Genomic DNA, 26,446 nt, shown 5'->3' with positions numbered 1-26,446 from the left:
ATAGTTATTTATTATTCTAACAATTTCTATAAATAAATAATAAATGAATATACATTCTTAAATGAGACAATAACACATTAATTTAAAAAATTCAGACGTTACCACAAATAAAATATATGTAAACAAATTGCTTCACCTTTGCTTCGATTTTAATTGTTTGCTCTCTTCATAGATGGCGCTACGAAATGTAGCACGTAAATTTACCCCTTGGTTTCAGTTCTAGATAAGATTATACATAAATATATAATATAGAAAATATGAACAAAATTAATTTAAATAAATTAAATTACCATTACAATTGCGTCTATATAGAATTAGCATAATTTCTCCGTTACTCGTAGGTTTTTGCATAAGCCCACTCGTGTAATTTGATTCAATTACAATTTATATTAATAATTAAATATTAATTGACGTCTGACACTAATTTTTAACAATTGCTCTATCATTCAATGTGCTTTTTTATTCCATATATTGATTGCAACCCACGACTTGAGTTATTTTTAAATACTTGCCATAATTAATAATAGTGACTTGTCAATACTTTGTGGACAAGTGTATCAGGAAATCATTTATTTATTAGAGAATAGAGTATTTTCTTTATTTAGTAATAAAATTTCAATTTATTTGTTTTAATCTATTATCAATAAAATTTAATAATGAACATTTGTCTTTATAAAATAATTTTTTATATCGTATTTGATAATTTTAATTTACTTTCGGTAATATATGTACAATCTGTCTTGGATATTTAATAACTCCATATTTTCTTAGAAAACTTCTAAATTTTAGTATTTGTAGTTACATTAGGCATTCTGAAGAATATTATATTTTAATTACAGTATTGTATCTGAACCGATTTGTCCTGAAGAGCTTTTTGAAAACAATAGTTACTTACGGAAATACATTTTTATGTTTGTACGTTTCTTATAAGATATTTATTAATTCAAAATTTTCTTAGAAAACCCGTCAATTTTAGTACTAGTCATTATAGTGGACACAATAAAGAATATTTACTCAGAATTTTAATTATTTGTTGTGAACAGTTTGTCCTGACGAGCTCTTTGAAAATAATGCTTACTGCTACTAGAATACATTTTACGTTTGTACTTTTTATGGCAGATATTTATTAACTCAAAATGTTCTTATAAAACATATATAATTTAGTATTTGTCATGATAATAGACACAATAAAGAATATTTTTTCATAATTTTAATTATTTGTTGCAAACAGTTTGTCCTGAAGAGCTCTTTGAAAGTAATTTTCACTAATACTGGAATACATTTTACGTTTGTACTTTTTATGGCAGATATTTTTTAACTCAAAATTTTCTTAGAAAACGCGTCAATTTTAGTGCTTGTCATTATAGTAGATACAATAAAGAATATTTATTCAAAATATTAATTATTTGTTGCGAACAGTTTGTCCTGAGGAGCTCTTTCAAAGTAATGCTCACTACTACTAGAATACATTTTACGTTTGTACTTTTTATGGCAGATATTTTTTAACTCGAAATTTTGTTAGAAAACTCATCAATTTTAGTACTTGATATTATAGTAGATATAGTAAAGAATACACACATATATATATATATATATATATATATATATATATATATATATATATAAACATAGGCATTTGTATCCGGGTCGTTTAGTATGCGTTTTAGTGTGAAAGATCATGATGTTGATGACCTCATCAAAAAGACATAATATATTCATATTCAGACATCAATAATATATATATATATATATATATATATATATATATATATATATATATATATATATATATATAAATTATTGATGTCTGAATATGATTATATTATGTCTTTATGATGAGGTCATCAATACAATATAATATATATATATAAACGTGAAATGTATATATATATATATATATATATATATATATATATATATATATATATATACGAGTATAAATACTCCTGTTTACATTTTAGGCATTTATATGATTTTTTTAAATTTAAATTAGAAATCCTCAATAATATAAAAAATATTATATCAATCTATAATAATCAGTATTTGAAACTGATATGTTTAATTAAAACTATAACTATTATGTTGTAATTAATAAATAACTCTGGATGAAATAATATTTTTTGAATAAATTAAATTATAAATCGCTACACCACCTCTTTGCCATTACCTCAATTTTAATTATTTTCCCATTCCATAGATGGCGCCACCAATAGTAGCACGGAAATAAACCCGTAGGTTCAATTCTAGATAAGATGAATTATATAAATATATAATATAGGAAAGATAAACCTGATTAATTTGACTAAATAAAATTAGAATATACTTCAAATACTTATCATGTATCTTACCAATATTTATAGAAAAAAATATATGTTTAACATGTGTATTCTTTTCTGAATGAATAATGTACACAAATAATAATTAATCAATATGTTTCACTTTTTTTTGTTCTTTTCACACCTGTCAAAATATCAATCAATCTGATTGTAAGATATTGATAGATTTATTTCATTACATTATTTTTTTTGCTTTTATCAGGCATCATTTTGTTTGATTAATTATATACACATACTTACATTAAGACTTAAAATGTATATTAATTCCATACACCACTAGTTTATTATTATAATTACACAAATTCTAATTACACCGAAACATATTATACAAGACTTGTAATTAATTTTTTTTATAGATAATTATATAAAACACCTGTTCAAATTACGCAATTGAATTGTTTCCTAGCTCATTATATTTATGATGGGTTAATCAATCATAGTTTTTTTGTTAATAATTATATTTTTTTATTTTTATAATAGATTGTGAGATTTCACAGTAATTGTTTATAATGTCGAAATAATTGACCACAAAATATTAATGGAAAATTAAAAGATTGTATAAATTTTTAGTAGTATATTGTGTTGGATTATGAAGACCTGTTTATTTATTATTATTTACTTACAACGTGACGAATATCACAAATTTCAGAAAAATTCAAAAAATACAATAAACTTGAGTTTGGTTTCAAAAAATTCCTGATATTCAAAATTTTTATACGTTTGAATAATTTTTACACTATGGATTATTTCAATTTTCAATTTCTTTTACAATGCCACTTACCCCCAGTTTCCTTATTTTTTCACTCGCAATTAAAATTAGAAAGTCCAGTAATGTTAAAAAAAACTGCATAAGATATGCTTCTTAAAAAAAAACTTGCATTTTGTTACTAATTGCAACAATATCTTTAACAAATCCACAGTCGTCATGGCCAGATGATTTTGAAGGAAAGTGCATTTATAATTATTGCGATTTTTATGATTAACTTTTACTGAGTTTACTTAAAACACACACATAAATACACACATGTATGATTTATTAAAATATTTTATTTTTCTGAAGTAATCGAAAAAGTTGTACATAATTGTGATAAATTGAATTTGATTTGTTTTCTACTGAAAATTAGATTTTTTCTCTGAAAATTTGATTCAGCTATAGATATATGATTTTCCCCCTGAAAAATTAATTTTTTCTCTGAAACTTTAATTTTCGACGCAAAAATTTAATTCTCTTCCTGAAAAATTGATTTTTTCCTTGGAAACTTGATTTTTTCCCTAAGAATTTCTGATCTGATTTTTACTGAAAATTTGATTTTATTCTCATGGAAATTTAATTTTTTTCCTTGAAAAATTGATTTTTCACCCTTGAATATTTAATTTCCTCCCTAGAAAATTTGATTCTCTCCTTGAAAATTTGATTCTCTCTTTGAAAATTAGATTAACCCCCTGAAAATTAGTTTTTTATCCTAAAAATTTGATTCCTCCTTGCAAATTTGATAATTTCCCTGGAAATTTAATTTTTTGTCCAAAACTTTGATGACCGCTGAAAATTTGATTTTACTCTACTGGACATTTGATTTCCTGTCTTAATAATTTGATTTTTTTTTTCTGGAAACTTGATTTTCCCTCTGAAAATTTTTTTTCCCTGAAAATTTGATTTCCTCTTTAAAAATTCGAATTTTTCCTCAATTTTAGTTTTTTCCTAATAATTTGATTATTTTCTCTAAAAATATAATTTCTTCTCTGAAAATTTGATTCTCTTCCCCTGGAAATTTGATTCTCTCCCCCCGGAAATTTGATTTTTCCTCTGTAAATTTGATTTGCTACCCTAGATATTTTATTTTTCTCTCTTAAAATTTGATTACCCTCTTAGAAGTATAATTTCTCCCTGAAAATTTGATTGTTTTCCTGAAAATTTAATTTTTTCTGCATGAAAATTTGATTTCCTCTCTGTAAAAGTTGATTGTCTCTCTGTAAAATTTGATTTCCTCTCTGAAACTTTGATTTCCTCGCCAGAAAAATGGATTTTTGCTCTGGAAATATGATTCTCTCCTGAAAATTTTACTTATACACCTCCGGAAAATTTGATTTCCGCTCCCTGAAATTTTTTACCACCTCTCTGAAAATCCCCCCCCCCCTCCTGAAAATTTTATTTTCTCCCCTGAAAATTTGTTCTTATCCCTCTGGTAATTAGATTTCTCTCCTGAAAATATGATTTTTTCCCTCCTGAAAAAAATTGTATACTCTCCTGGAAATTTAATTACTCTCCTGAAAATTTGATTCTTCTCTGAAAATTCGATTTTTTCTCTGAAAATGATATTGTCTCTCTAAAAATTATATTTCCTCTCTGAAAATTAGATATTTTCTTTGAAAATTGTATTTTCTCTCTGAAAACTTGATTATCTCTCCGAAAATTAGATTCTCCCTCTAAAAATTTAATTCCCGCCTTGAAAATATAAAGTTTTTCTCTTGAAAATATAATTACTCCTCGCGAAAATTTGATTTTCCCACCACTTAAAATTTTATATTCCCCACCTGTACATTTAATTTTTTTTCGCTTTCGCTTTTTTTAAGATTTCGCTTAACAGTTTCAGAACTCTCTTTAAAATCCTTAACAGTTTTATCATTTCAACTACAAAACTTGTGATATGAACTTCCTACAAGTAATTTTCAGTTATCATTTCTGTTGGGCCCTTTTCTCCTTTTTCCGATTACGCCCCTGTCAACAACTTACCAATATCATTTTGTCACATGTTTGACTTTTACTATTTTGATTCTTATCTCGACATTTGTTTTTTTTTTTAATTGTATTGGTTTAATAACAACATGAGCCCCCACTCACTCGCTCACTTACTGATATATACAGGTTAGGTTTTCGTTATGTGATCTATCTCAGAAACGAATGATACCGACAAACGATTTTAGTGGAGCCCAATTGAAAATCGATAAATCGAAAATAAAGGTTTAGTTAAATATAATGATATTAATGTGCGGATAATATATATTATCTTGTATTATATGGAATTTTATGTTAAGCACATTATTAATTTTACTATATATTGCAATTTTGTATATTTCTTAATTGATATCCATAATGTAAAATAATTGTATTTTTGAGTCTTTTTGGAAGAAATCTGTGGGCTATATACAGATATATTTAAAGGAAAGTGCATTTATAATTATTGCGAGTTTTATGATTAACTTTTACTGAATTTACTTAAAACACACACATACATAGATACACATATAAACTATATAAAGATTTTGTTTTTCTGTGTTTACCGAAAAAATTCTACATAATTGTGGCAAATTAATTTTCATCTTTCCTCTTCAAAATTTGATTCTTTATCTTGAAACTAATTTTTTTCCTAAAAATTTGATTTTTTTCCTAAAAGTTTGTTTTTTTCCCTGGAAATTTGATTTTATCCATCTAAAAATTTATTTTTTTCCTTGAAAATTTGATTCCCCCTGGAAATTTGATTCCCCCCCTAGAAATGGGATTTTTCGAAAATTGAGACAAGATTTTAGCAAAAGGACTTACTGACGAGCAAATAGGTTTCAGATTTTAAAAAAGGACTCTACTGACACTCAACATTAGTTAATTCAGTTATATAAATCTAGATTTTAATAAAAGAGCTCTACTTGCAAACAAGCTACATAAAAATGTTCTCTAATCGAAAATTGGGACAAGATTTTAGCAAAAGGACTCTACTGACGAGCAAACAGGTTTTAGGTATCAAAAAAGGACTCTGCTGACACTGAACATAAGTTAATTTAGTTGGATGAATCTAGATTATAATAAAATGACTCTATTGGCAAGCAAACTGGTTTTAGATTTTAAAAAGGACTCTACTGCCAAGCAAACTGTTAAACTGAATATAGACTTAGATTTTTAATAAAAGGACTCTACTGACAATCAAACTGGTTTTAGATTCTAACTAGAGGTGTATGGCATCGTGCCTTAAGGCAAATTGCTGGAACTTTCCGTACCGTAATGAAATATTCGAGGAATAATAAATGTTTTCAAATAGATTATTATAAATATTGTAATATTGTATAATATTTATAAGAATTATATAAACTGGATTGCAAAGCTAAAATTATTTATTTCGTATATATTAGTGAGCTTTAGAATCTTAGGTAAAAAAAATCGATTTATTTCCGATATTCAAAAAAAAATGTTTCCAAAAGCAATTATTTTGGTAAAACAAGCAGAAAGTTTTTTAGATCTTCCTAATCCGACGCTTAGTTCTTTCAAAAACTGCCATTTTTGCACATTTAGCTCTGTATCTCCCGAAACCGCTGGACCTGTCTTTGCCAAAAACTAATCAGCACTTCTCCCCATCATTACGAATTGAATGTTTTTTAGATCATTCAAATCAGATACTCCGTTCTCTCAAAATCTCTAATTTATATTTTCTGCATTCTTTGTTCCGTATCTCCGTAACGGCTGGACCTGCCTTTGCCAAAAACTAATCTGCACATCTCCTTATCATTACGAATTGAATGTTTTTTGAGCCATTCAAATCGGTTGATACGTGCGCCCGAAAACGTGGATGAAAATTTGTATCCATACACACACATCATTTTTTATAGGCTATAATAAAATTCAGTTCATATTTGAAGCATTAAAATTTTCGGAATTTTCAATTCAGTGAAAAACTTTTACTTCATTATGTTTAGATCAACTTTTCTCAGCCCTATTTTCTATATCAGCTGTCGAGCACTTCAGATACGATTCAGAATTATTTCTGAAGCACATTCGCTTCAGATACCAAATCGTTCGGCATATTGCCTTCTAAATGTGTAATTTTTGCAAACTACATATTATTATAAAACGCAACTAAAATTTACTATTAATTAATTTATTATTAACAAATGAATAATTACAAAAATCGGGTAAAATTCGAAAATTTGCGACATCTTTCACCGCGTAATCGATCAGTGACGAAGTGCATATGTGGTTTGTTTAGGTAAATATTATTAATAATTAAATTGTTATATAAAAATTAATAATAAACGTAAGTGTTTGTATGTATGTGCACTTATATTACAAGAACGTTTTGGAGTTAGTGCTAAATTAAAATTAAAGTTGAAAAGTGTATGAATGTTTTCTTAAAATAAACGGAATACATCATTATTACTCTTCAAATATTCATTATTTAGCAAAATTTTTGGCAAAAATGTCTGTGCAATTTTTACCAAATTTGAAAAAATTATATATTCATATTACTTAGAGTTCATTTTTTTTCTTTTATCAGCTACAAGTTTTACTTTTACTATAAGTTACTTATTTATTTATTTATTGCATTTCTTCAATATCATAAATCTTTTATATCAAAATATTTTCACAATTTTAATTAAATTTAATTATAAGATTAATTTATATTATTATTAAATTATTGTTAAATTATTACATTAAATTCATAACATTAATAATATGACTATTTTCAAAACAATGATTTAATCCTTTATGAAAATACTGGATTGTTGTTTATAAAAAATGCTTTATTTTTTTTGTTAAGTCAATTTAAAACAAATTTATTCATAAATTTAAGTTAATTTATGAATTATGTAATTTAAAGCAAATTTATTCATAAATTTAAGTAAATTTATATCAATTATGTAATTTATTTTTCTTTTTATTATGTGTATATTTTGTGATGAGATCAGCAAATTAATGCTGACTGATGACACACATTAAAGTCGAAACGTATAGAATATTTTGTACGTATTTTCAAGATTTTTTTTCATAATCAAATTTTTTTATAATTTTACTTGAATTTTTTGAAGTTTCCTATTTCCAAATAATTTCTTCGATTTCTGCAAGAAGTGTTTATTTTTAGTTAGTCTGTTCAAAAGTGTTTTGTAGCTGAAGTGGTTATACTGAGAAGTCTAAAAATATTTTGTTAATTCAATAGTGACATGTTTTTCAAGACTTTGTGACTAATTATAAGGATTGAACACACTTGGATTGTAATTTGATCGAAAATCATGTAAGTAATAATAAATTATTGATAGTCAATTTGGAAGCAATTATTTTTTCCATTAAGAGAATATTTACCAAATTTTATATTTGTTGGTAATTAATAAAATATCGATTTCAAAGTCGTTAGTTCAAAATATGTCAATAGGACCATGTGCAACTTTTGGCATAGATTTTTAGTAAATTTTATCAAGTTTTTTCCCTATTTATCTAAAAAAGAGTGTTTTCATATAAAATTTGCGAGTTATTTGATAAAAACCAAAAAATGTTCCGAGTTCTATTCTATTTGTAGGTAAATAATGAAATATCGAATTCAAAAACGTTTTATTCAAAATATTTCTATAGGACCATGTGCAACTTTTGGCATAGATTTATAGTAAATTTAATCTAGTTTCATCCTATCTAGCTATAAAAGAGTGTCTTCATATAAAAATTGCGAGCAATTGACACTTAGCTCCTCTCTAACAACATTATTTTTTTAGAAAGAAACCCAACGGTTAACTTATTAATATTCGTTTTTCTTATTAGAACTAATTTAATGCAGATGATATTTTTATAATTTTCAAGGACTTTTTTACTTATAAATATATGTAAAATATAATTAATTTTAAAATTGTCAAAATATCTATCATAAACCAGCAACTTATATTTACATGCTAAGTTTTTTTTATATCTTTTATATATTTTTTTAATTTAAGTTTAATTTTCAGACATGATGTAAAAATAAAACTGAACAAATTATTTTTATCTTTAATATAAAGTTTATGAAGGTTTTTATGTTATCAGACATTGACAGAATAAGGAATACAATTGCGTAATAATTTTTATATATATATATATATATATATATATATATAATATAAAGATAAGACACTATATTAAGAGCTGATACTTTTTATAATTCATGTTTGATATTGTGATAACAAATGATAAGGTGACGTCACATGTAAATTTTTATAATATGAGAAACAAATATTATTTTACTCTAATAACTTATTAAGAAATTGATTATTGCAATTGCAATTATAATACAAATTGCTTTCACTTATTTTAAAAAAAATCATTTTTTGTTCACTTTTTACTGACTAAGTTGTTTGAAGAAAAATAAAGAATGTATGAAAATACTAAAGTCCGCATTTCAACTAAGAATTGTTCAAAATTTCAATATGCAAGTATATATAAATTTTTTTACTAAATTTTAGTATATTTTATCTAATTTTTACTGATGTAAACAAATTATAATGTTCAGGAAAAAAATTAAAAGTTATTTGAAGAAATGTAGAAAAATGTCTTAAATTCATATATGGATAATTATAAAAATACCAAAATCTGCATTTCAACTACGAATTGCACAAAATTTCAATATCCAATTGTATATAAATGGTTTTACCAGATTTTAGCAAATTGTGTCTAGTTACTGGTGTATACAAATTATAAAGTCATAGAATAAAATTAAAAGTTATTTGAAGAAATGTAAAAAACAGGTGCTAAATTCAAAAATAATCTTAAGGTGCAAAAATATCTTGTATTGAATTTATATTGAATTGTATTTTTAACAAAATATTTTAATTAAAAATTTGTATATAAAAAAAATATCAATTTACGCATAATATGCATTTTTGTGATTCTGGCGCCAAATCCTCAAAATTTTTGACCGTGATCTCATTGCTTCATAATATTATATATATATATATATATATATGTATTTAAATTACTACAAATACTAGAAACAACCTTTGGCACGCGTTTATATTAACCGATTTCGAAAATAGAAACACTCTCCAAAGATATTTCGTTTTAATACAAAATGCAGTATAATTTCGTATGTCCGAAATTTATCCAAAATGTAAATTGAGTATCCTGAAATGATCACAGTATTATAAACTTAATGATAATAATACTTTGTATATATACTTATTTGAATATGGTTCATAGATTCTTCAAAAAAGTATAGATCGCAAACACGAACTTTGTCATTACCTCGATTTTAATTACTTCCGCACTCCATAGAGTGCGCCACTAACTCTAGCACGTAAATTTACCACTAGATAAGGTTTCTAGATTCACTAGATAAGGTTTCATTCTAGATAAAATTTGTAAAAATATATAATATAAAAAAGATAAACCTAAATATTTTGAATACAAAAAATGTGAACTGAAAAATCAGTTTTTTATAAATTTGAATAGGGTACCACCATCTGTTGAGTGCGAAAAACAATAAAAACAGGTTAAAGCATATTTGTTAGTGAATTTTAATTAATTACGTTTATCTATCCGTTATTCATATAAATTATTAATTTATCCATTAAATTAAATCATCATGTTAAAAATATCTAAACTAGAAGGCCGTCAAGGTTTTCGTTGAAATATGTCGAAATAAATATTTATACTCGAACTGGTTATTGACGGAGGTCGTATTGCATATGTAAAATGATAGTAAAATCAAGAAATATTGAAAAAATAGTATTTTGCTTTGAGGCAAGTTGCATGAACTTCCCGATGAATATACATAATTAATTTGAACAATAAGCAATGAGATTTATTTGTATTTTTCTTCTCTAAAATTTGGTGAACTATAATAAATTCGTTCAAGTATATTTTTTAACTGGTTTAGTAATATTTTCGTTGTGATAATGTTGAAAAAAAGATATAAAAAATAAGCAAGATATAAGAAAGTTAGAATCAATCAACTTAGAATCTAGTAATATAAATAATTTATTATTCATGTAATACAATAAATTACTTAGTATCGACTTGAAAATAAATTCTAACAGTTTATTAAGTTAAAATATATTTGGTTTCAGTTACAATTAAAATCAAGTTAGAATCTAATCAGGATTCAGACAAAATCTAATAAGAATTTAGCAAGATCCTAACAAACCTTACTAGTAATCTTATTTGTATTAATTAAAATCCTGTAAAAACCCAATGAAAAAGTTGTAAGAATTTCATAAGATCTTGAAATAATCTAAGACACATTCTTATTAATTTTCTAAGATTCTTATTGGATTAATGTAAGATTCTTATCAGATTTTTATAAAATTCTTTTTTTATTATTTTTTAATTACAATATTTATTACAACTGTTAAATAATTTAATATATAGCAATAATAATAAATATTAACATAAATTTAAATAAATAAGGGTAAAAAGGATAAAATTTACATTTAAATGATATTCGTAGTATGATGATTTATTATAAAATAAAAGCAAACAATAATGAGTTTTATAATATTTTCTTATTACATTCTTGTTGGGTTCTTATTTGATTTTTCGAAGGTTATTCTAGGATTCTTATTTTTTTTTCACTTTTATCATACTCTTTTGATTCTTATTAGATTCTTTTTAGATTTATATCAGAACCTAAACAAACATACATACTTGTATAAATATAAAATTAAAATTTGAAACTAGTCTTGTAGTAGTTTTTGATTTACACTAATTTGGTAAAAATAACTTGTACTCTAGTATTGAATTTACAACAATATGACTAACAATCTTCAATTCAAAGAAATTCAGCTGTTGTTTCAATTTAAATAAAACAGACAATTATTACTTTCAAGTGGCCATACACCAATTAATGTTCTGTTACAAAGTAGAATGTTTGAGTATCTCTTTTAACTAAATAAAAACACATGGCTGCATTTCCAATGATGAATGTTTTTTTTTATTTATGATAACAATCGTATGAACAGATCACCCATTTGAATTTGAACAGTCTGTGAATAATATGTAGTTGTTAAAAAAAATTGTTTTATTGTTAAATTTTGTGCTGGAAAATTGGAAAATCACAGTTGATATGCTGAAGTTTTGTAAGAAACGAAAAGACGAAATGGTCAGTAGGAAATAAATTTATTAAATAAATTAATTTATTAGATTATTATATTTTTTAATTATCAATTACCGATTATCTATTTTTATAAGCCCTGAAACTAAGACCTGAATTTTCATTATCGTGTAATAAGTATTTTTATCTTACAATTTTGATATCTCAGACGTACTTTTCATTAATATAGGAAGAAGTCGTCAGGTATTGTAAATATTGATACTAAACTCTGATATTTGATTGATTGATTAGACACATATATCATATGAAATTATATAAATAACTCCATGATTTAATATTTTTATAAAACTAATAAAAATTGAGGTCAGAAACTGTCAAATTAATTCTAAATCCAATCAAGAAAAACTATTGATATTTATAATTAATTGGCTTGACTTTGCTTATAAGACTTATACATTCAAAAGATTTAATATTAATTTTTTAAGTGCAAAGTGTATTTCAATAATTTTTATTTATTTTCTGTTATTAATTAGAATTTAAAATCTATATCTTACCCTTTAAAAATTGTTTTGGTGTAATCCGCGTTGCAGTGCGGTCTCGTATGCCCGAAATTTACCCAAAAGGTACATTTGATTCAATTAAATAAATCAAATAAATCGAAGGAAAAGGTTTGTTGTAAATTTGTCTATTTTGTAGAAATTTTAATTTCTCATATAGTGACTATAATTGATATCAACATACCAGCTTTGCCCCTAAAAAGGGCTCTAAAAATCTCTTTTTTGTCACCAAATATAAAATAAAATTATATTCAAGCTATTTCTATTATATTTTTTTTATTTTTTAGGTGAATCCAGGTTCGAAGTCATCTTTGAAAGGGATTCGTGAAGGTGACCTAATAACTTCAATAAATGGAGAAAGTACCAGAGAAGTCACAAATGCTCAGGCACATTCTATGCTCAGGGAAGCTGGACAAACTCTTAGTTTAGGACTAAATGAGTAAGTAAATAGCCTTAAAATAGCATAATAAATAATTTATTACAAAAGCAATTAACCCTTGTATGTGGGCAGTTTAATTATTAACAAGGTTAAATGTTAAAAGAAATTTCGTTTATAAAATCAACTGCTCAGATTGTAACTTGATCTATGTAGGAGAAACAAAGCAAAATTTAGTTAAATAAAATATTTCCAGAAATCCCAGACAATTTAAAACTATGCTTGGGATTTACTAAAGAATTTATTTATATAATTTTTGTCATTTATTAAATTTTTTGTATTTTTTTCTAGGGATTCAAACGGATCTCCAAAACGCAGAATTTATAGAAGTGTTAAGGAAATCAAAACAGAAACTATTAAAGGTAAGAATTTGTGAAATTAGCTCGTTTTTTATTAGCTATATGAAATAAGAAATAAAAGGAAAAATTCTGTTTTGTTTATTCCTAAAAAAAAATTGCTGCTCGTAATTTGCACTGACCCTTAGAATTGCTTCTAACATTTACAAATACTTTCACTTCAACAAACTTGACTTTATATAATATCATAAGATAACACTTGAAGAAAATGATTATTTTGCAATAATAAACGATCTTATCTACAAGAGTGCAAATAAATTAACCTTTTGCAAAATAAACAAACATGAAAATTTGATCGGTTTGGATAATTTAAGATGAAAAATTTATTAGTTATAACCTTGTGATTTTATTCTTCTTTAATTTTATATATAAATTTATAATTTTTACTTTATTTTATAACAAACTTGTATTTCGGGATCATTGCTTTTGTTGATACTTATTTTGTCAATTATTTTACAGTTTTGATATTAAATGTCTATACCAACACAATTTATTTTTACTACCTTCATCAATATTTTCCTATTTACATTACTCGTGTAAAACTATTCCAAATATTTATTTCCCATTTCCCATTTACCATTTAATAAATTTCAAACCCAATCCATCAAATAAACAAGAAGCACGTGTAGTTTTTTTTAATTGGTCTATCATTTCGTATAATTGCTAGGAAACGACGTAACTTCTTTTCCAACATTTTATTTATAGATATTGAGATATTGTGAAATTTTACGCAAAATACAAAAATACCGACGTCTTTTTTTATAAATAGATGACCTAATAAAAATTGTAGAAGGCGTTTGACTTATTGCGCCTGAGAGATAGGTAAAAAATAGGTAGACTCACGCGAGAGAATAGATGTTGTAGGTGGAATCAGGCGCGTATCAATCTAAAATTCAAGAAATTTAAAAAAATTCAAGAAAGGCAAAACGAGTGTATTAAATTCGAATTTTTGAATTTTTTGTAAAAATTCACACATATATATATATATATATATATATATATAATATAAACAATTTTCCACCCAGTTTTTGTATATTTTCCAACACTCTCTGTATTTTTATTGCCTACCATTTACTATTTAAATTATGTTATTTATATTTCATTTATTTAAATGGTGTAATTTAACATTCTAAAGTATTTTTTTCTACATTTTTCAGAATCCAAAGTCAGCAGAGTTACTCGAATCACAGCTGACAATTGTGAGCCTTCAGTAATCAGCAAAATTCTTAGTAGTGTTCGTCAGGATAAGGAAAATAATTCAGGTGAGATTTTTATTATATTATAAAAAAAAATTAATTATTAACTTCTCGTAGGGACCCTACGGTAGAGTAAGTTATAGTTATCACAAAAAAAATCATATCGCATATTTTTACGTTCCAAAGGTTTCTGAACATTTTGACATACCTCAGAAAAAATGGAAGTGTGTGTTTTGTGTGTCTGCATTTTTTACTTCACGTTTTCGGGCGCACGGATCAACCTATTTGAATGGTTCAAAAAACATTCGATTCCTATTGATAGGGAGATGTGTTGATTAGTTTTTGGCAAAGGCAGGTCTAGCCGTTACGGAGATACGGAGCAAAAAGAGTAGAAAATTCAAATCGTGTTTTTGAGAGAACGGAGCATCCGATTTGAATTATTCAAAAAACAGTAGATTTCTATTGATAGGGAGATGTGCTGATTAGTTTTTAGCAAAAACAGATCCAGCAGTTTTGGAGATACAGAGTAAAAAGTTCCTAACTGAGGCAATTTTTATTCAGTTTTTTTAGAAAATTCAACTGTTGTCTTAGTGCGAATTTTCTAAAAAAAATATTTTACAAAATTCGCAATTTCTATTTTTTTTCTCTTTTCGAGATTTTTTAACAATTTCAAAATCAAAAAAAACTTTTTTTCCAAATTTGCAAAAAACTTAGACAAAATTCCGGAATATATAAATCTTAGAAATATGAGATAGAATCCTATAGAGTTTACATTAAGTAAACATATATAAGTATATATCACCTTTTGTCGTCTGTTTTATAAACTCTTATATTTCGTCTAGAAAATTCGAATTTTTAACTTCCCGTAGGATAAGTTTTATTTTTTTATTTTTAAAAACATTTTTATTTAATATTGAAAATAATTTGGATTTTATTTTTAATCCTGGCTAAAGTCCTAAAGCTCACTTATATACTTCAAATAAATAAAGTTAACTTTATAATTCAGTTTATATAATTCTTATAAATATGAGAAAAGGTCCTTCAAATCTAACTTTGCTTGATTAAGTTTTGTTTATTTCTGTAAACATATATAAGTTACAGTATTTATAATGAACTATTTAAAAACGTTTAATATTCCTCGAACATTTCGTTACGGTACGGGAAGTTCCAGCAATTTGCCTTAAGGCACGATGCCACTTACACCTACAGTTTATTATTTTATTTTAAAAACATCTGTTAAATATATCAGACCTCAAATAATGATTTATCAAATCTCAAATTACGCTTGGATGAAACTGAACCACCTAAATAAAATTATCAGAGCGAGACCCAAAAAATAATTTATATATGTATATATATATATATATATATATATTATAAATCCTTCTTGAAGGAGTCGTGTCGAATGTCAAAACAATTAATATGACAAAACAAAATATAAAAGTCGAGCACATTGTTTTCTTATAAGGTCTTGGAATAATACGATTCATATTTAGTTAGTAGATTTGCTAATTGTGATACAGTCGATTTAAATAAAGACAAAAACAAATTAAAATAAAAAAAATAAGGCAATTTTGTGTTATAAAATTCTGGTGAAAAGCCATGGACTATAGTCTTTGATTTTTTGGGAAAAAAATTTTGAGGAAAAACCATGGACTATAGTCTTTGATTTTATTTTGCCATTTCATTTAAGGTGTTATAATAGTATTAATCGTGGACTTTATGAACTCAGTATCTAGTTTTTACTAATTTTATATATAATTAAGAATTGTCTTAGGAAATTCAAGATTTAAAAATATAATACATAACTTATATATGTCAGATTTAAAATACGATTAGCTTTTCTTTTTGGAACCATCACAACTTAATTACTATCAAATCTAACTACTAAAAGTGTTTGGGATTTTTTGATTTTCAAATAAAAGTGAAAAGTTTATTTTCTCAGTTACTTCTAACATAAAACGAGTGTTAAGTTATTTTAAATCTAATTTTTTTAAAGAAAGGAGTCAAAAGTACTTACAATTTGCTTATCTTGGTGTTAAAAACAGAAAATTTTATAATCCATGGTTTGAGGATATGATTATAATTTTTAACTTGTAATTATAATAACATTTTACTAAAATTAAATTATCACAGAAGAGTTGGAGACCTAATGAAAACAGGATTTAAAAAAAATTTACAACGTGCGAATTGTTTACACATTTTTTGTTTTGTAAGGAATTTTAAAAATACTATCTAGATAAAATTAAGTTCTTTTCTTTTAAAAGATACTTCACAAATTTGCCCTTTGTATAAATTTTCTTCAGAATTTACTAAAATCAGGTTAAAATTTTCATATTGTGTTTTAAAGTGTTAATGTGTTCTGTAAGCATAGTTTTAAATTGTTTTGGATTTTTTTTAAATTAATAATAATTTTTGGCTCGTTACTTCTATATAAACTAAATTGCAATCCAGTTTCTATAGTTATAACTGTTTATAAAAAAAATTTCAAAAATTCTCCTTTTGTATAAATTTTTCTCAAAATGTGTCAATTTTTATATTGTGTTTTAAAGTGTTAATGTGTTCTGCGAGCATAGTTTTAAATTGTTTTGGGTTTTTTAAAAAAATAATTCATGTTACAGAAACCATTACAATAATTTTTGGCTTGTTTCTCCTATATAAACTAAATTGCAATCTTGATAGTTAAATTTTTGAAAAGATTTAAAAATATAATACATACACACACATAGGCTTAAAATACGATGAGATGAGCTTTTCTTTTTGGAACCACCAAAACTTAATTACTATCAAATTTAACTACTAAAAATGTGTAGACTTTTTGATTTTGTAACAAAAGTATAAAAATAAATTTTCTTATTTATTTCTAGCATAAAATGAGTGTTAAGTTATTTAGTTGCTAATTTAAAAAAGATTAAAAAAGTGTATTAATCAGTGTAATGATTATTATATAAAGTCATGAAGTTTTTCTCGTGTCCATTTTCAAAAAAGTTTTCAAAAACTCGCAAAAAATCAATTTCTAACAATAAGTGGTATGTGTGCCCCAGTATAGGACTTGACTGCAATTTTAAAAAGGATTTAGAAAAAAATGGTAATTTTTAATAATTTAATAAATAATGTGGCTAATTAATTCCCTTTAAAACAGAAATATTATGATACGGGTCTATCTTAGTATGAAATGATAGGAACAAACTGGCAAAAAGCTTTGTATTTGCTACATAAAATCTAACTTCACGTATTTGTTATCAATGACACATCAGAAAGATGCATTTGTGATGAACTTGACGTTTGTGCATTTTGTAGGTTGGGTTTTATGTGTAAAACGCAAGTATATAGCTTTTTTACAGATTTTATTACCAATTCATACGAATATAGATTCGTAACATAAGATTTCTATTTAATAGGAGAATTGGCCCTAGTTATACCTAGTAAGCACTTTGAATTATTAATATAGAGAATTTAGTAAAAATTTAAAATCACCTGAGTTTTTATTAACCCAAATTCAAGTTCATGAGATTTAATGAAACTTAAGTATTTTTGACAATTTTAATGAAATTTTGTCTAAAATTCTAAGAATAAATATGATTATTCATTTTTAGTGTATTCCGCACTCAACAGATGGACGACTGTGCCAATAAATGTCATTATTCTTTTCAAAGAAATTTTTTTTATATATTTTTGTGAAAAATGAGTTATTTCTTTAAACATATATTTTATACTCTCATTTCATTTCATTTATTCAAATTAATCAGGTTCATATTTTCTATATTAAATATTCATATAAATCTTATCTAGAATTAAATCTCGGGGTGAAATTACGTGCTAAGGCTAGTGGCGCACTCTATGGAGTGGGAAAACAACTAAAATTGAGGTAAAGGCATGGCAGACGTGTTTGCGAACTATTTTTACTTTTTTTATTTAGAAAAATTGGGCCTCTTACCTTAAAGATTACGTCCTTTATTTTATGGTTTATTATTATCAAATTGCAATTGAAGTATTGAGAAATAATTATTTTTAGCCATATTATGTTCTGTACCAAACGAAGCGTGAATCTGTATGTATACATGACATCGTCGTCTATAATAATGATGATTCGAGTTTTGTTGATTTTTGGGTGTGCCCAGGATGCGAATCGAATCGAACCCAACCCATCGAACCCATCGGACCCATTCTGATGATGCAGTACATGTACTATTTATTTATGGCACACCCATCGTCATGAAGTCACATGGAAATGGGAAAAATCGCATTATTCCGTAATACAATATGGTTTTATTACAATATATCGATTGGGACCGAGCTAAAGGTGGTGTCACACTATAAAATTAAATAAAATTTTAGTATTAACCTAATAAAAATCGAGATTCAGGTATTCAGGTTAAATGTTCAGCTGGTTATTTTGAAAGAGCTTAAAGAAGTTTTACTTCAAAAATTCTAGATTCTGTTTTTTGCATTTATTTGAAAGGTTTTTCATGAATAGAATCCGAATACTGAAGTTAACTATGCGGTTTATACATTTTTCACGATTTTTTCGTAAACGAGCTTAAAGAAGTTTTACTTCAAAAGTTTTAAGTTGTATCTTATATAGCTTGTTGGGTATCGTTTAAAAGGTCTCGACGAGTAGAAAACGATTTTGGCCAAAAATGATTATATTGTAATAAAAACGTAATATACATGACCATATCTTATTGCAAAAAATATTAGCACTTTTTTTTTAAATGTGAAGTATAGAACTTTTATAGCGAATATTGAACTTAACTATGTGATTTGTTTACAAAATATACAATTTTTGACAAATTTGTCTACTTATATACCTTTTTACGAATTTGAAGCAGAGGAGTCTAAAGAAGTTTTACTTCAAAATTTTTTGTTGCTATCTTTTATAGCATGTGGGGTATAGTTTGAAAGGTCTTTTTTAATAGAATCCGAATACTTAAATGAGTCAAAAAAAATTCTAAACTGGATAAATTATAAACGTTTTTTCTAGTTTGATGGTAGCCTTAGAATCACGCACAAAGTTTTATCTATAGTTGTCAATATGCATTGTGAAAAGTAATTGCAATTATCAGCACAAATCGAAGTCTTTTGTTAAAAATTCCTGTTTTGATCAAAATATAAAAATCTGGGTCAAAAGAATCCATTTCTAAGGCTATTGTTTGTTTTGGAATTTATGACAGTCAAGTGCAAAAGGAAAATAAACTAGTGATGTATGGCATTGTGCCTTAAGGCAAATTGCTAGAACTTCCTGCTTAGAATATTCGAGAACTTTTAAACGTTTTCAACTATATTATTACAAATACTGTAACTTTCATTATTTTTGCTATCTTGTTATATCTGAGCAAATCAAATGTAAATTATTATCTCCAGAACATTAACAATCGTCATTGCATTTCGAATTCAAATTCAAAATAAAATAATTGCCACAAACAAAATATAGTTAGTTGTACACAAAATTGAACTAGTTAGTTTGGTATTTAGCCTTGAGGCAAGTTACATGAACTTCCCTAAATGTGTAAATAATCGACGTTTGAGCTTAAATGTGGACGAAAAGTTTAACACTTATTTTCAAATTACAAAGAAACGGCTGTGCAGATCGTCTCACAAAACTGACAAACTCCTCATTGAGATACACCAAATGGCTTTTAAATTTCTGAATCGGGTAATTTTTTGAATTTCTAATCCAAAATTACAAAAATATTTTATGGAAAATAAAAAAGATGTAATATTTTTTTATCCTCAAAAGCAATTGTTTTGTCAATACAAGCAAAAAGTTTTTTAGATCATTCAAATCGGACGCTTAGTTCACTCAAAAACAGCCATTTTCTGCACTCTTTGCTCCGTATCTCCGTAACGACTGGACCTGTCTTTACCAAAAACTAACCACCTCTTTTCCCAATCATTACAAATTGAATGTTTTTTAGATCATTCAAATCCGATACTCCGTTCTCTCAAAAACTCGATTAGTATTTTCTGCACTCTTTGCTTCGTATCTCCGTAACAGCTGGACCTGCCTTTGCCAAAAACTAATCAGCACATCTCCCTATCAATAGGGATCGAATGGTAAATGAATCATTCAAACCGGTTGATCCGTACGCCCGAAAACGTGGACAAAAAATGCGGACATACAAAACACGCTCACACACATCCATTTAGTTTCTGAGGTATGCCAGTAAAATGTTCTGAAACCTTCAAAACGTTGAGAAATGCAAAAATTTTCATTTTCGATTTTCGGCCCATTATATACTATAACTACCTTACGGGAAGTTTGAAAAAATTAGATTTTTGAAAGTTTGACATTATTCACAAAAATTGACTTTTTTGTGCATTTTGACTTTTTTGAAAAATTTGATTTTTTTGAATTTTTTTGATTTTTGAGGTTTAGAAATCGCTTCTCTTGAAAATTATTCTTAGGTAACATTTGATCCAAATGTTATAAAATAAAATAAAATTTTAAAACAAAATCATATCCCCACTTTAGAATTTCCCATGTCATCTGTATCTATTTTATTGTGAACAATATTGTCCGGTGAGGTCACGCTGTGCTGGGTCATTACAATTGATTCGAAACTGATGTTATTTTACACAGGCAAAGGCAGAGGCAGGGGTCCCTACTAATAACACTTTATTTCTACTATCTGGTAGACAGACGACACTCAGTTTAAACATGACAGGCTAATCTAATTGTCGTCGTACTTGTCGAAAAATCGAAATAAATTAGTTAATCGATAGATTTTGGGGAGTCGAAACGCCGGGACGACTCTGCGTGATCGAGTGATACAGTTAAAGAAAGTGTATGCAAATTTAGTGCATATAAATAATATAAATTTCTTTTAAAAATTTATTTTATGATCCATTAAGTTTGGTTTAAATCCTAGTCTTTATTCAGTGCAAACTAAAATTAAAATTTAAAAACTAAAACAATTCTGTTGAAAAAAAAATTGAGAAAAAGTTATCAAGAGTCGAACGTACTTACAATTTGTCAATCTTAGTGTTAAAAACTAAAAAATTAAAAAATATTGATAATCCATGGTATGATTGTAATTTTTAACTTGTAATTATAACAATATTTCACTAAAATTAAATTTATAACCGAACTGTAAGTGTGTTACTCTTGATGTGTTATCTATCAATATAAAAAACTGGATTTTTTTAGAAAAAATTACCACGTGCGAATTTTTTGCACAATTTTTATTGTTTAGTAAAAAATTACAATTATTATCTAGATAATGTTTGTAATATATTATAACCGGTTAAATAAGATCCTTTACAAATTCTCCTATTGTATATATTTTTTTGTATATTGTGTTTTAACGTGTTAATGTGTTCTGCGAGCATAGTTTTAAATTGTTTTGGATTTTTAAGTATATTTTTATGTTTCAGTAACCGTTTTTGTTATTTTCTGGCCCGTTTCTCTTATATAAACTAATTTGCAATCTCGTTTCAGGATTTTAAGAAAAAAAATTACCAAGTGCGAATGTTTTGCACGTTTTTTATTGTTTTGTAAAGTCACAATGTCAAGTAATCTTATTGGTTAAATAAGATTTTTTATAAATTCTCCTTTTTTATAAATTTTCTTTAAATATAGTACAGTCGGATTAAAAAAGGTTATATTGTGTTTTAAAGTGTTAATGTGTTCTGTGAGCATAGTTTTAAATTGTTTTGGATTTTTTTTAAATTGATTTCAATTAAAAGTTAAATGAAATTAATCAATTTTTGGCTCATTTCTCCTTCAAAAACTAGATTGCAATCTGGATAGTTAATTTTTTGAAAATCATCTGTATTTTTTGAATTATTTTTATGTTTTAGTGAGCGTTTTATCAATTTTTGGCTCGTTTCTCCCATGTGAACTAAATTGCAATCTAGACAGTTAATTTTTTGTTTTTAACGCTAATATTAGCAATTTGTAAAAGAAATAAAAGTTTTCCATATATATGAAAATTAATAAATATTTTTCTGCTAAAACAACTCTAAAAAGATTATTAGATGTATTAGATGTAATATTATAATATTTTGTATCAATTCACACATAAAGTAAATTAACGACATATTTTTAACTTGATAATATTGAACTTTATTAAATTAAATTAATACTAGATTAAATGAAAAATGTTATGATTCACACATTAAATTCTCTTATTAAATTTAATTTAAAATTAAATTGCATTTTAGTTAAAAGATTAATTAAATATCTATAGTTAAATATTTAACAATTTCATATTTAAATAAAAAGAATGTTAAAATATTCATGAATTAACACTTTTACTTCAAAAATTCTCGTTCTCATTAAAATATTATTTATGCCTTGTATTTTAAACTAAATCATTTATTAACAACTAGTGTGCATTATATTTATAAACAATTACAGATGTGAGTGTAAACTAAATGATGTGTATTTTATAAAAAAAAAAGTTTAAAACATTTATTTTGGACTACACATGTTAATGGAAAATGCTTCAGAAATGAATTACCTTTTTGCTTAATTGCAAATCGACTAATTCATTTGCTGCTAAAACGTTTTTTGACTGAAGTAAGTTAAGAAATTTATTTTTTTACAAAAGTCAATATTTTCAAAGCATGAAACAATATTTCTTAAGGCAAAATCCCACTTACACCTAATTCCTTTTACTGTTAAACATTTTTTCTATACCAAATGCTACTAAACTAGTTTCCAAACAAAGATTTCCTCACGCACACTATGAAGAAAATCTTGCAAAATTTAAATTCTGTTTGGAAACAAGTATTTATACTAATTTCCATAACCCGATATCACCAAACCTACTATGTAAGATATCTAAAAAAATACAAAATTTGTTTGGAATTTAGTATAGTTCACTAATTTTTAGAGAGTAACATATCAGGGGTATGTTCAGGCAACTTGCCTTAAGGCAAAATGCCACTTACAACTAGTTACTAGATAGTAGATACTTTTTATAATATGGGTGTATGTTTAATTTGCAAAGATCTAAGGTCATAGCATTGGCCTTTGCTTCGGAAAAACAATACGGTTATTGTTACATATATATATATATATATATATATATATATATATGTATGTATATGTATATATATTTGTATATATATAGTTTTTCCTGACTATAATATGCGTTCACTTACCATTGTTCTATTTGATTGCTAGGTTTCCCATGTGATTCCAATCAATGAACCGTATATAATGTGTACTATATATGTATATATATATATATATATATATATATATATATATATATATATATTATCTAAGTTACGTCACATAGTGTGCATATGTTAATTACAAGAAAAGTTGTACGTAATACTTTTTTTGCTTTGGTATTTCTTGCATATCGATTTCGAGTTGTATAAAAACTAGTGGTATATGGCATCGTGCCTTAAGGCAAATTGCTAGAACTTTCCGTACCTTGATGAAATATTCGAGGCATTCTTAATGTTTCAAATAGATTATTACTAATATTGTTACTTTTATTATTCGTATTTAATAAACGAAATATAAATTAGACGACTACCTTTATAATCACATTAATAACATGCTATTAATTAATGACCCTCATATGTTTACATGAGAAGTAAATGAACAAAACTTGATTAAGTTGAGTTAAAACTAAAGGACCTTATCTCATATTTCTCAAGAATTATATAAAATGAATTGCAAAGTTTAAATTATTTATTTCAAATCCGAATCATCTTTTAAAAATTTTTTTTTTGAAAATTAAAGAAAATAACTTTTACAATTCAAGAACTTTCTTAAGGAAACCAAAAACTAATTTCTACAAACGAATTGGCTATTTTTATTATTTGTCTAATTTTTTTTAAATATTTGGTATCAAAATTATAAATATATCGCTTTCATATTTGTGATACAACTTGTGATACAAAAAACAACGATTTTTCTTAATTACGAATATTACAAATATAATTAAAGTTTTTGCATATCATTACATTTCAAAGGTTTCTGAATATTTACAAACAGACAAAAAAAGTTAGGTGTTTATGTATATGTTCGGATACAATTTTTTTGTCAACGATTTCAGGAGCACAGATCAATTTAAATGATTGAAATGAATTAGAACTTTTTTTTTAAATTTAAAAATAATTCAGATTATCAAAATACAACATTTAGAATTAAAAAAATCCAAAGCCCATTAATATACTTGAAATAAATTATTTTAAATTCGTAATTAATTTTATACAATTCTTAAAAATATGGGATTAACAAACTACCCTTAATTAGTTTTGTGTATTTACTCTTCATGTAAATATATTTAAACCTGGTCGTACAATTTACAAGCACTTCTATTTTGTCTATAAAATACTAATAATGAAAGTTACAGTATTTATAATTATCTATTTGAAAACATTTAAAATTTGTCGAATACTTCATTACAGTACGTAAAGTTCTAGAAATTTGCCTTAGGGCACAATTCCATACAGCATTAGTTTGATTAATTATTTGTTAATATTTAACGCAATTTTAATATAGATTTTTTGCTTGAAGTAAAATATTTTTGTTGTTTGCAGAAAACGCCAAAGAAGATCAGACAGGCTTCGGAAAAACTTGCATCAGGACCGAAATTAGTGATCCAGGTTAGTAAAAGTCTGTTTTAAATATTCATTTTTATATTTAAATGATTTATTTTGAAACATATTTAATTTGTTTAATTTTTGCTTGTAATTTCAAGAGAGATTGCTTTTATTTATTATCTTATAAAATCTTAAGTTACATATAAATATTGTACCACCATAAGGAAAGAATGCAGATATTGAAAAAAAATATAAAAATTAATATATACATAGCACTATTTTTCTGTTAAAATATTCACCAATTTTCCTGATTCTGCAAATGTATTTTAATAATTATTTTATTCATTAACTAAATTTTAATGTTAAATTTCTCTAACAAATATACCCTCTTGAAATACAAGCAAGAATTTCATGTAAATTTTCTTTTAAATTATACTTTTATACTATCGTTCAATTTATATTTATATTTATTGATTTTGTATGCTTTTTTATTTGTGCATTATTGTTTGAATTTTTTGTGATTTTGTGTTTATGATATGTTTTGACTTTTTTGCTCTAAAAAATTTCTAAAAGTTTTTTGTTGTTTTTGTCCATCATTGCTCTATTTATGTGCATGATTGCATAATAAACTAAAACTAATATCATAATTTAAAATATAATAAATAGAACATTGCTTCTATATTATATTTATCATAGCCTTTCCAACGAAAGAAAATTAAATAAAAAAAAATAGCATCATATGCAATTCGAATAAAATGAAATTATTCAGAAAAATATTTTTTTCTTAATTAATAATTTTTACCTCTTAAAAAAAACTATATAAAAAATAGTATTTTTTATGTAGATTTATCTAATAAAAATTGCAAATTGTTAATTATTTTAAATTATAATAATAAACAATAAGGAAAATAAATTCTCTTAATTAAAAAAATATGTTTTAAAGACCTGAAGTTAATATCAGTATTAATTCCTAATCCAACTAATTGCTACATACAATTAAATTAAATTTCTCTGATTTTGTGTTTGTTACAAAACTAAAACATAGTTTTATGAATAAAAGTTTATTATATTCCAACTACTATTGTTTAGAATTAGTTTAGTGTTCTGTTATTTTTTAAAATATTTTTTTATTGTTTTACCAATTAGCAGTCAACTAATGACGTTTGCCTATATTAACGCAATAGACAGTGGTGTATTTTGTGAAAACATCAAGAAAATATGCAAAATACATGTTAACCTATTCCCAGTCGTACTGAACGTGATTACAAAATTTCATAGAAATC

At 25.2% G+C, this 26,446-nt stretch overlaps 1 protein-coding gene across 1 annotated transcript in view; it reads left to right on the top strand.

Moving 5' to 3' along the window:
- LOC113386502 overlaps window positions 1–26,446 on the top strand; it is a 98,430-nt gene that overhangs the window by 64,172 nt on the left and 7,812 nt on the right. Inside the window, exons 3-6 of the mRNA XM_026624282.1 lie at window positions 12,951–13,102; window positions 13,391–13,461; window positions 14,613–14,717; window positions 25,161–25,226. Of these exons, the coding sequence (XP_026480067.1) occupies window positions 12,951–13,102; window positions 13,391–13,461; window positions 14,613–14,717; window positions 25,161–25,226 (394 nt within the window). The remainder of the gene's footprint in view (window positions 1–12,950; window positions 13,103–13,390; window positions 13,462–14,612; window positions 14,718–25,160; window positions 25,227–26,446) is intronic.

Source organism: Ctenocephalides felis, unplaced genomic scaffold, assembly GCF_003426905.1.
Source record: "Ctenocephalides felis isolate EL2017-DRISC unplaced genomic scaffold, ASM342690v1 CF-g0.4_SCAFFOLD_03571, whole genome shotgun sequence".
NCBI lineage: Eukaryota > Metazoa > Arthropoda > Insecta > Siphonaptera > Pulicidae > Ctenocephalides > Ctenocephalides felis.
Note: the sequence above shows the minus strand (reverse complement) of the source record. Positions and strands in the feature narration are given on the sequence as shown.